This window comes from Trifolium pratense, linkage group LG5 (assembly GCF_020283565.1).
Source record: "Trifolium pratense cultivar HEN17-A07 linkage group LG5, ARS_RC_1.1, whole genome shotgun sequence".
Lineage (NCBI taxonomy): Eukaryota > Viridiplantae > Streptophyta > Magnoliopsida > Fabales > Fabaceae > Trifolium > Trifolium pratense.
In genome coordinates, this window is record NC_060063.1 from 16,131,522 (window position 1) to 16,144,437 (window position 12,916).

General features: G+C 35.3%; 1 protein-coding gene across 1 annotated transcript; it reads right to left on the reverse strand.

Moving 5' to 3' along the window:
- Positions 1–6,624: 6,624 nt before the first annotated feature.
- Positions 6,625–7,332, reverse strand: LOC123886116 (secreted RxLR effector protein 161-like). Its single transcript, XM_045935455.1, has one exon. The coding sequence runs from the start codon at positions 7,330–7,332 to the stop codon at positions 6,625–6,627; it is 708 nt and encodes a 235-aa protein (XP_045791411.1).
- Positions 7,333–12,916: the final 5,584 nt, after the last annotated feature.

Sequence of the window (12,916 nt, forward strand, 5' to 3'; positions counted from 1 at the left end):
TTTTAAGTTGAATAACAAATCGTCCACCATGTGAAAGAACAATTTTAAGTTCACTAGGATTGATTGATGTTTGAATGTCATAATAAAAGTGCAAACATAAAATGGGAAGTACAGTAGGAAGTGAAATCATAAATGTGGATCGAAAGGACGTCATTATTGCACAAGGGGTCTACAACTACAACGAGAGAATGGTAGTGACTAGGGAGAATCTTATGTGACTATGCTGCTGGGTGAGATCTAGAAAATATATTAATTTGTCATAAATATAATAATAAGTAATTTGTCTACCTTTGTTTACATGCATGTAGTATAAGCTTCATACGACTATAGAGTTTAATTCTCATCAAATGAAAAAGTTATCTTATTCTTGAGGTATTCTTGAGAATTTTATTGCGGTTTTTCTGAAAAAAGGAACCATTCCTGCGAATTCGGTGATCTCAGAAAAATTGGGATTTTTAATTATAAAATTAAACTATTTTAATGAAAAATATGTTGAGAAAGAAAATCCATTCTACCAAATACACTAATCCATTCTATCAAATAAATTAGTATAGCATTAGAAAACAAAATCTCATCTCCTGCTGCATCGAACCCTAGAACCATCGCAAACAATTGCTACCATCTCAATCACCGCAGAACTCATCTACTTCTCCGGTGAAACTCATCTCCGTCTTTGCAAACCAACAAAATCACAACCACAATCTCAAAATCACAATGACGGAGGATTGAATCGACGCACAGTGGAGATTTTATTTTCTCTTTTCCAAAATGTTGATATGAGTTTCAGTTGGAACAAAGAGCACAATATTGTGAGAATTGAAAAATAAAATATCAAGTTCTACATCGGGTAGTAGAGCACTCTAATGTGTATAACTAAAATAAATATTTTATTTTCTATTTTAGAGCATGTAATCACATGTATTTGGTTTTCCTATTTTATAGATCTCTGGAGCCACTACCCAAAAGTGTTCCTATTATTTAGGATAGGAGTTAATAGTATATTTGAGAAATCAGTCTCTTTATAAGCAAACAACCCTGGTTGATAATTGAGAGAAGCCGCCATCCAATATAGTATGTATCATTATACAAATATGCTAGCTACATAAGTTGTTCAAATCATGGGCTAGATATAAGGTTATAACAACCATATGTGAGCATCATTGGCAGCCTTTGGTATGTCATTGACTTTATTAGACCCGACATTGCATATGTCGTGGTACTGTTGTGCAGGTTTATCGGTAAACCTGATAATGAACATTGGTATGCTATTGAGAGTTTCATGAGATACCTCAAAAGGATCATGAATCTTAGATTACATTAGGAGATATTTCTTATTGTACTTGAAGGATACAGTGATGTATATTGGAATATATTATCATATGATTCCAAAACAACTAGTAACTATATATTAAATATAGTAGAGACACTATATCTTGGAAACAGACTATATTGGTTCAGTCCAATATGAAGTCTGAAATGATAGCATTAGCGACTGCTAGTGAAGAAGCAAGATGGTTAAACTACTTGCTAGCTGAGATTCCTTATGGAATAATCTATGCCATATGTGTTCATCCATTACGATAGTACCGCGACTATTGCATAAATTGAGAACCGTAATTATAACGGTAAGAGACGTCAAATAAGAAGAAATCACAGCATATAGTGAGAGAGTTACTCTCTAAGAGAGCTGTAAGAATGGGTCATGTACACACTAATGAAAATTTAGCAGATCCTTTGACGAAAGGAATAACTAAAAAGGAAGTCCATAATACATCCAAGAAGATGAGACTAATGCCTATGAATTGCTCATAATGGTAACATAACCTAAAAGACTGAAGATCCCAAGAATTAGGTTTCAATGGGTAAACAAGTTGTGAGTGATAGGAAATGATCATGCAAGTTAAGAAGCATGAATCCTGAAGCGGAAGTGAAAGGATGAGATAATAGAAACTCTTAATGAGATCTATACTCTGATATGAGTGGAGTACCAAGCTTCAGGAGTACTCCAGATAGACCCACCTATATGAATGTGTAACTGAGGCCGGTTCCTATGGAGTTTTGAGGTGAATTCCTAGAGCGTTCATGAAACTGGGATACACGTGCAGGGCAATTAAAGCACAGGCTTTTAAGATACACCTTAAGAAAAGGTTGTGTGCGTGTTTGAGAAAAATCTGAGTTAGAGTTCAAGACAAGCATCACTCTTGTTAAATCGGGCTTTTACTTGCTATGTGAAGTGTTGGGTTTTTGTATGTTGGCTACATTTTGCAAAAACATCCTTTAGCCAAGTGTTGAGACATATGTGCGTACACCAAGTGTTGAGACAGATGTAACAACACCTGTATGTCTGATTGTTCGCGCCAGCTAGCGTTTTTATTTTCTATTCAATCTTTCGAAGATTTGATTGAAGAATTATTTCGTGGTTTCTTACTCAACAAGGCGCACGTGATCAATGTGTTTTAGAAGGCAGCTGAACCCTAGTTCTATTTTCTAAAGGAATAAAATAACTTTTAGAAAATATAATATTTGTTTCAAAAATATATCTTGTGAAGATTGCTGCAAAAAATATAAAAGATTTGTTATATAAATCCTTACGGGTTGTGAGATGGTCACCGTGTCCTCACTCAGAAACCTATAGGTAATGAGTTGAGTATTGTAATTGGAGGAAGCTTTTAAGCAACTCCAAATTGTGAACTTAGTCGTTGGCTAGGTGGTGATGTTATTGAAGTGTGTCGACTTCATCTTTGTCAAGGAGAGTGTCTCCATTCTGTTGTTATTGAAATCCTTACTGGTTGTAAGGTTGAGGGGAGTGAGACGGGGTCTCATATCTAGGAGTTCCTAGGTAGAAGTTGCATTGGGCAGGGATTAAGTGAGGAGTTGTAAACGGGGGAGTTTAGCTCTGAATTAATACTGCTGATAGTGAATTTCCTCCTGGATTGGTATCCCCCAGATTAGGCTGTTAGGCTGAACTGGGTTAACAATTATGTGTGTCGTTTATGCTTTTCAGTATATGTTTTTAATACTCTGTTTTATTGTTCTTACTGCTAAGACAAGTGTTACGACAAGTGTTTGCACATCGTGGACAACACTTGTCTACTGTGTACCAGAATTTCAATTGGTATCAGAGCAGGCATCCTGTTCTGTATCTGGGTGAGATCCTAGGGAAGATACTTTCTGTTATATAACTTGCACTTCTGATACTGCTATGGTACCTCTATGCCTCTGTTCTTTTGTTTAATGCACACTGACTTTATTTGTCAGAATTTGTGGCTAAAAAGGGGGAGTAGTGATCTATGTAAGATCTATGTGCGTGATGTGTGGACAGATGTGCTGACATCTGGTGTGTATGTTGTTGTTGCGATTCTCCCTGCGATGTGTTAATCTGCTAGACCTATGTCTGAGCGGAGTAAATGTTACCTTCAGCTCTGTGTGATGTGCATGCAAGAATTCCAAAAAGCATTTAAACTTGTAGCATAGGGCATGATCATAATCATAGTCATAGAAATATGGATGATTCATCGTGCTTAGTCATAATCATAGAAATATGGATGACTTTTATGCTTAGGATCACAATCATAGAAATATGGGTGATTTGGGTCACAATCATAGCAATATGGGTGACTTAGTTAGTTACAGTCATAGAAATATGGGTAACTTGTACATGCTTATTTATGAATGCACACATGTGTGTCTACAACAACCATTAAGTGTTGATCACTCTGATTGAATGCTTCTGCTATTACAAGGATGTTGTAGTTCCTATGGTTGACTACATTTGTGCTCTATCATGCACAAATTCAGGGAGAGTGGTAGTATGAATAAGTGACAAGTGTGATGCCAGATGCTGAGACATCTTGGCTTCATTCTCTGGTGGCTGGGAATTTATTTTTCCTAGTTCTATGTTTGTGGGAATTTATTTTTCCCTGGTGATTTTTTGTTGAATGGATGTACTCTGATTGTAGGAGTTTATTTCTCCTATCTTTGAATCCACTGTGAGAGTTTATTTCTCTCTATCTGCTCTGTGAGGCTATATGTGTTTATTCATGTTGTTGCATGCCTCTATTACTACTTACAAGTTATTCGTAGCTGAAGAGCTCTCTTAGAAGTAGCTTTTTTATGTTACTTTCTTTCCTAGTTGTGTGCTCATGTTGACTCGAAGGAAAGGTGATACTGTATCTCTCTTAATACTGGTCTAATATTGTTTTAGCCAAAATTTGCCAAAGCGGGAGATTGTTGGGTTTTTGTATGTTGGCTACATTTTGCAAAAACATCTTTTAGCCAAGTGTTGAGACATATGTGCGTACACCAAGTGTTGAGACAGATGTAACAACACCTGTATGTCTGATTGTTCGCGCCAGCTAGCGTTTTTATTTTCTATTCAATCTTTCGAAGATTTGATTGAAGAATTATTTCGTGGTTTCTTACTCAACGAGGCGCACGTGATCAATGTGTTTCAGAAGGCAGCTGAACCCTAGTTCTATTTTCTAAAGGAATAAAATAACTTTTAGAAAATATAATATTTGTTTCAAAAATATATCTTGTGAAGATTGCTGCAAAAAATATAAAAGATTTATTTCAAATAAATCTTTATGCTTCAAGAAGATTAGAAGATTTAATTTTAAAATATATTTACAACAAATATATTTATGGGAGGAATATTTGATGCAAAGAAAGATTTGGTAAAAATATATATTTTGCATCTAGAAGATTTCTTGGAGCTGGAGCATTGTGAAAAGCCCACGAGGCTCTGCTATTTAAAGGGTGCTGCTAACCCTGTTTTATTCACCGAAACTTGAAGCTAAAATAGAATATCAAAGATGTAGTCTTTTAAGGGTTTCGTGTCTTTAAGCCACTCTCTAGGAGAGTTGGTATAAAGTGAACCACTCGGGTTGTGAGATGGTCACCGTGTCCTCACTCAGAAACCTATAGGTAATGAGTTGAGTATTGTAATTGGAGGAAGCTTTTAAGCAACTCCAAATTGTGAACTTAGTCGTTGGCTAGGTGGTGATGTTATTGAAGTGTGTCGACTTCATCTTTGTCAAGGAGAGTGTCTCCATTCTGTTGTTATTTAAATCCTTACTGGTTGTAAGGTTGAGGGGAGTGAGACGGGGTCTCATATCTAGGAGTTCCTAGGTAGAAGTTGCATTGGGTAGGGATTAAGTGAAGAGTTGTAAACGGGGGAGTTTAGCTCTGAATTAATATTGCTGATAGTGAATTTCCTCCTGGATTGGTATCCCCCAGATTAGGCTGTTAGGCTGAACTGGGTTAACAATTATGTGTGTCGTATATGCTTTTCAGTATATGTTTTTAATACTCTGTTTTATTGTTCTTACTGCTGTGGATAACACTTGTCTACTGTGTACCAGAATTTCATGAAGGTTCAAGACAAACGTCACATTTGCTTATCCACAATCTTATATATAGAAGCGGCATCATGCTTGGCCGTAGAGTCAAATTGTTTCTTGAGACTTTGATAAAGTGTTGTTCACAGGTATGTTGTTGTGAAGGTTTTCAATATCTTATTAGTAGTATCAATATAGATATTGTGTTGTGGTGTCATATGCTAAATGTTGATGAACCACTCATAGTTATCCATATTCAATTCAATTGAGGACATAAGAGTGATATTAGTATTTGTTGTGAATTCGGATTGAATCGCACTAATAAAATATTTGATGTGTGGAGCAAATAACAATTAAACAATCAAATAATGAGATCGGCAATAATAATCACAAATCAAAAGATAAAGTGATAAAGAAAAGGAACACAATAGAATTGTGTACCCAGTTCAGTCAATGTGACCTACTATGGGGGAGAGAGCAGCTCTCCGATCCATTATCAAATGATGTTCTTGATTACAATGAAATCTCACAATAGAGTTACAAGAATTAGCCTTGATCCTAATTTTACCCTAAGCCCGAATTTCTTCCCGTGACCAAGAAATTCAATATGAAAGTGTTTCCCAAGATGATAGAATGATTCCCCTAACCCTAGAATCTTCCCAAGATGATCTATTTTAACCCTAATCTGTTTGTTAGCTTTAGAAACCCTAAAATCCTCTTACAAATATCAGAAAACGTGACAAATATATATATATTACTGCGTAAATTTCGCCTGGGGCACAGGAATTTACGCCCGGGGCGAAATTGTCGCCCGGGGCACATGAATTTTCGCCCGGGGCGCAGAAATAGAAAGTCAGCTTCATTCCTACTGAAAATTTCGCCCGGGGCACTAGAATTCCGCCCGAGGCGCCAAAACAGTAAGTTTTTTGTTGTCTTCTTCGTTTTCAAGGCAATTTGGAACAAATCTCCACCTTGCCTTTAAAATGATGGTGATGCCAACTTCCTATCAACCACTGTACTGCTCTCTCCAACCTCCGTCTACTCTTCAACGAAGTTAATCAAGTCAAAGCAATGCTTGCACTTAGCTCTAGGTAACGATTTGGTGAACATGTCTGCTGGATTCTACTCCGATGCGACTTACTCCAACATGATTTCTTTTGTCTCAATCATGTCTCTTATAAAGTGCAACCGGATGTCAGTGTGCTTTGTCCTTTCATGATACACTTGATGATTTTCCAAATGAATGACACTGTGACTGTCACAATGTATCTTCACACACCCTTGACTAATCCATTTCTCCAATCATACCCTTCAGCCATATGGCTTCCTTGACCTCTTCAATAAGGGCTATGTATTCTGCTTGAGTTGTTGACAAGGCTACAACAGATTGTTGATTGGCCTTCCACGTTACCGTTGTACCGAACAATGTAAACACAAAACCCGACAAGGATTTTCTAGTGTCTATATTACCTGCATAATATGCATCCATATATCCATCAAAAGCATCTCTTCCTGGATCAGTTCTTGTATACTTCAGACCACCCTTCAAGGAACCATTCAAATACCTCAGAACCCACTTCAAAGCTTGCCAATGAACTTGGCGCGGATTTGCCATAAACCGACTTACAACACTTATTGCATAGGATAAATCCGGTCTACTACAAACCATGTCATACATGATGCTTCCAACCCCACTTGCATAGGGAGTACTCTCCATCTTCTTTCTCTCATTCTCGGATTGAGGACATTGTTTTATTGACAACTTTGAATGGTGACCAAGTGGTGTATTCACTACGTTAGAATCTGTCATTCTAAACCGCTCCACCACTTTCTTCAAATAATCATGCTGAGATAAGAATAATTCACCTTTCCTCCGGTCTCTCAAGATATCTATACCAAGTATCATCTTCGCATTGTGAAGATCCTTCATCTCAAATTCAATATTTAGTTTCTCCTTGAGTTGTTGAATCTCTTGCTTGTCAGAACTTGCCATAAGAATATCATCTACATAAAGAAGAAGGTAGTGGTATCGTCGATTTGATGATTTCTTATTGAAGACTGGATTTATGAAAAGCAACTATGACAGTTGTGTGTACATGATGAAGAGTAGCCGGAGGTTGGAGAGAGCAGCACGGTGGTTGATGGGAAGTTGGCATCACCACCGTTTTAAAGGCAAAGTGGAGATTTGTTGCAAATTGCCTTGAAAATGAAGAAGACAGCAAACACTTACTGTTTAGGCGCTCCGGGCGGAATTCTGGTGCCCCGGGCGAAATTTTCAGCATGAATGAAGTTGTCTTTCTGTTTCTGTGCCCCGGGCGAAAATTCCTGTGCCCCGGGCGAAAATTACGCAGTAATATATATATTTGTCACGTTTTCTGATATTTCTAAGAGGATTTTAGGGTTTCTAAAGCCAACAAACAGACTAGGGCTAAAAGAGATCATATCGGGAATACTCTAGGGTTGGGGGAATCATTCTATCATCTTGGGAAATACTTTCATATTGAATTTCTTGGTCACAGGAAGAAATTCGGGCTTATGGAAGAATTAGGATCAAGGCTAATTCTTGTAACTCTATTGTGGGATTTCATTGTAATCAAGAACATCATTTGATAGTGGATCGGAGAGCTGCTCTCTCCCCCAGAGTTGGTCACATTGGCTGAACTGGGTAAACAATTCTATTGTGTTCATTTTCTTTATCGCTTTATCTTTTGATTTGTGATTATTATTGCCGATCTCATTATTTGATTCTTTAATCGTTATTTTCTCCACACATCAAGTATTTTATTGGTGGGATTCAATCCGATTTCACAACAATTGGCGCCTATCGTGGGGTAAAGGATCAAACAATTTAAGTATCATGGCTTCTAAGTGGGACATCGAGAAGTTCACCGGGAGTAACACACTTTAGAATTGTCTTTCACAAAACCTTCAGGTTGTTGCGTGTAGATAGTTTCTTCTAACTCTCCATGTAAGAATGCGGTATTCACATTTATTTGTTCTAACTCAAGATCATACATGTTAACAATCGCCATAAGTACCCTTATAGAACAATGTTTCACCACCGTGACCAAGAAATTCAATATGAAAGTGTTTCCCAAGATGATAGAATGATTCCCCCAACCCTAGAGTCTTCCCAAGATAATCTCTTTTAACCCTAGTCTGTTTGTTAGCTTTAGAAACCCTAAAATCCTCTTACAAATATAAGAAAATGTGACAAATATATATTACTGCGTAAATTTTGCCCGGGGCACAGGAATTTTCGCCCGGGGTGAAATTTTCGCCCGTGACACGGGAATTTTCGCCCGGGGCGCAGAAACAGAAAGTCAGCTTCATTCTTGCTGAAAATTTCGCTCGGGCCACCAGAATTCTGCCCGAGGCGCCAAAACTGTAAGTTTTTGTTGTCTTCTTCGTTTTCAAGACAATTTGCAACAGTATTGAATTGTGTCGTATTAAAAATTAGAGTCAATGAATTAGGCACATGATTTAGTCTCGTTATTTCCTTATGCTAATTGAAAAAATTATTCAAAGTTGATTAGTACTACTATTAGAATTATTATTATGTTTTAAGAGTGATCTTAGTATCACATTTCCTTCAAATTTAAGAATGGTGATAACACCATATTCCCTATGATTTGAATGGTCTCAGTACCATATTAGAACGGTCATAGCACCGTATTAGAATGGACTTAAAATCAGTGCGCAATGGTTTTAGTACCATAATTGAGGGTTTAATTCTTGTCTGATATCTACAGTGTAGTATTTATTGGTATCAGTAGAGTACTGGGCTGTTTTATCCTGGAGACTTCGTGGTTTCTGCCTTGCACAATTTTGGGCAGTATCGCGAAACATCTTAAAGAAAGCGTATCCACCCGCGACTCAATCTAGTAATCTCTTCGGTGGCTGAAAATTATTTTTTAATGATTTTGAACCTCGAAAACAACAGTTTCTGATTTAATGTTTTTGTGCGAAGGATTTTATGAATGTTTGCATTTTCAATTTGCAAATTTACTTTGTTGTTGCGTCTTCGTCTTATTTCTATTTTGAAGCTAGTTAGATCATTGAAGCGGTTTAAGAATAAACTAATCCCCAATTTGTTATAATAGAGGGACTATTTATCCCAGTCTAAAAATATGAGAGACTAATTTGCGTGTTATTTTTATTATGGATTAAATTGTTCTGTCTAAAATTTGTGAAGGATAATAGTGGATCTTCATTCTAAAATAAATTAAAGTCAAAATGTAAAACAATTGTTATATAAGGATTCTTTATTTTTTTTTATTTTTTTTGGTACACAATTCTTCGATATTTTAATTTGTGTGAAAGTGAATACATTAAATACCTATTTTTTTAGTAAATAATTTTATTTCTTAATGGTTAAGTCAGTATTGTGGTTGTAGAAGAAGTACCTGTGAGTAGAGGTGGGAATAGGCTAGGCCGAGCTAGGCTTTGCCAAGCCTGAGCCTGGCCTGTCAAAAAATCGAAGGTCTGAGCCTGGCCTGTGGCCTATCATAGGCTTAAATTCTAGGCCTGAGCCTGGCCTTTTGAAAGTCTGATGTGGCCTGTTAGCCTGTTTAAAAGCCTATTTCATATGAACATATTTAAATAAATAATTATATTTATTTTGAAATATACTTATGAACTAATAAAATAATGTTCCATTTGATATTTTAGAGAATTTGACTATATATGTCATCATATTTCAATTCTAGTTTATAATAATACATTTATATATGTTAAAAACTAATGTAGATTAATAAACTTAAATTACTTAAAAAGTTAATAGATTTATAATTTAATCAAAGTATAAATTTTAATATATAAATAATAATCGTAATAAAAAAATTATTCATGTTAACTTAAATAGGCCGGCCTAGTAGGCCTCAAAGGCTTTTTTAATGGCCTGCGGCCTGGCCTTTTTAGCTAAATAGGCTTATAAAAAAGCATTGGCCTGCTCTATTTAAAGAAATAGGCTGGCCTGGCCTGAGCCTATGTAGGCTAGGCCTTAAGGCCATGTAGGCCGGCCTGGCCTGTTCCCACCTCTACCTGTGAGTTACCAAACCCACACAAAAAAGACATAAATTTTAATCAGATCTATACAAACAGATGTACAACTTTAGTGGATCGTAATAAATAATGGTAATATTCGAGGGACAAGTAACTAACACTATGTTTGATAAGTACATGAAATTGGAAAGAAATGAAAAGAAAAAAAAAATACTAGAAGAAAATAGAGATGATATTTTGAGTTACCATCGTCCACACAACGTTTATCTAAGATGAGACTGTAAAGTTCACGTTCCCTCCATTTATTATCTCTCCATTTATTCTCCATTTAGAGAGAGATAGACACAAGAAAAAATTAGTGGGTTTCACAAATTAGTGGGACCCACTTTTAATGGATCCCACTAATTTTTAATGTGTCTATCTCTCTCCAAATGAAGAATAAATGGAGGAATAATAAATGGAGAGAACCCAAACTCGAGAGTCTAATATCCATTTGACGAGTTGAGATCCTCTCCATTTTCTATCATTTCCATTTCTTCCATTACCAATGTTTTTAAATGTTTTTGGGTGTATAAAAAATATTTGGACCCACTTAATATCACATTTTTGCATTTATATTCCCAAAATTATATAATAATGGAGGAAATGGGAAAAATGAGAAATGGAGAGGATCCTAACTCCCATTTAACATATCACTATATTTCGTGATCTAACACATTAGGAATCTCTTTCATCTAGTTGAGCGAGCTCCATACCACCATTGGATTATGAGAGAAAACCTCAATAAATTAGATCATGACATTGGATTAAAAACAATCCACAAAGTGAATTTTGTTTTTCTGACCCAAACACCCACAAGTGAATTGGACACCACATTTTTAGCCAAAACCTTAAAATATTGAATTTATATATGTCCTCTCAATTATATATTGTTAAACCTTAATTCTCCTATCCCATGTGAGATTTAACTTACACTTAACATATCACAACATATCATAATAATGTGTTAAATCGAATATTCATCCAAGTATCACATCGACTAGATATAGTAGAAAAAAGAAGTGGAGAGTTAAAAAAAAAGATTAAAAAAAAAATGAAGAGTTATTATAAATACGAAGAGAAGAGTTAGTTTGAGTTTTCTAACTCTAATTTTTTTGGATGTATATTAATCGCTTGAATAGTTGAGTGTTATGAGAGTGTTTGTAATTTTTTAATTTTAGTGTTTCTTTCGTATTTGTTGTGATTTTGCCGTCTTATAGTGTGACGGATTTTGTTTTATTTTCTCGTCGTTGTGCGGTATATTTTGTTATCATGTTTTATTTAGGTGTATTTTGTTTCCTCTTCTTGGTATGATGTTTATTTGTTTCAATTTGGTCTCTTATGTTTAAAAAGTATCAATTTGATCCCTTACGTTTATTTTAAGTTTCAAGTTAGTCATTTTCGTCAATTTTGTCACATGTGGCAGCCAATTTGCATATGTGGACTGACACGTCGAACTTGGACAAACTGACACGTGTATTGTTCAAACGGTGTTAAAAAAACCCACAAATTGATACTTTTTTACTACAAAATCTTCAAACGGAAAGGACTAACTCGAAACCTAAAATAAACGTAAGAGACCAAATTGATACTTTTTAAACGTAAGGGACCAAATTAAAACCTAAAATAAACGTAAGAGACCAAATGTGTAGTTAAGCCTAAATTAAACAAATGAGAATCAAAATTCAAAATAAAGTTTAATCTATTTATCATTTTATTTTCTTTCACAATCTTATTTAATAATTCAACTTTCTATATTTCAAGCTTTTGAGTTAAAAAAACCCACAAAGGAGAAATAGAATTCATTTCCCATAAAAAATTCATGTAGTAAGTGTCTTTCCAAAGCAGGGCCAGAAGTGTTAATAAAATCGGTACTACAAGCTATTCTGTAACACCCAAACCTATTATTTAAGTAATTTTATCTTTATTAAATCTTTTTCAAAGTACGCAACGGAAAAATCGAAAGTTATTTATAAAACATTGGTTCTAGGAATTACACTCCACTTTACAAAAATACTACTAATGTATTTAATTTAGTAAAATCGTGTTTATACAAAATAAATCCTCTTATAAAAGATACATTTTTCAATTTAAGTACATAAGTCATGAACGACTCTATATACTAAATACAACCCTTTTCTCGTGTCACAATCGGAGCGGAGCTTCACCGACGACTCGACATCGATAAACAAACCTGTGAAATTTGGTCCCAAACCAGTCATATACACAAATCTCCACCATTAAATTGAATCTAACAAATCTCCAAACACATCATTTCCCACCCCCAAATCAACAACAGCAACCCCTGAACGTCATCAGATTGTTTCGTAGTTAGTTTTAAACTAATTAAAATCTTGCCAAAACTATTTTTACTATGGAATAGTTTCAAAGGGTTGTAATTCAAAACCATTTTGATGTGGAATGATTTTGTGTGTTATTTATGCCTGGTACATAAGAAATTCGCTTATGCACCATAATCGCTCCCTTAATTTTCTATATATAGTTAATATGACAATTTTGTTTTACATTTTATA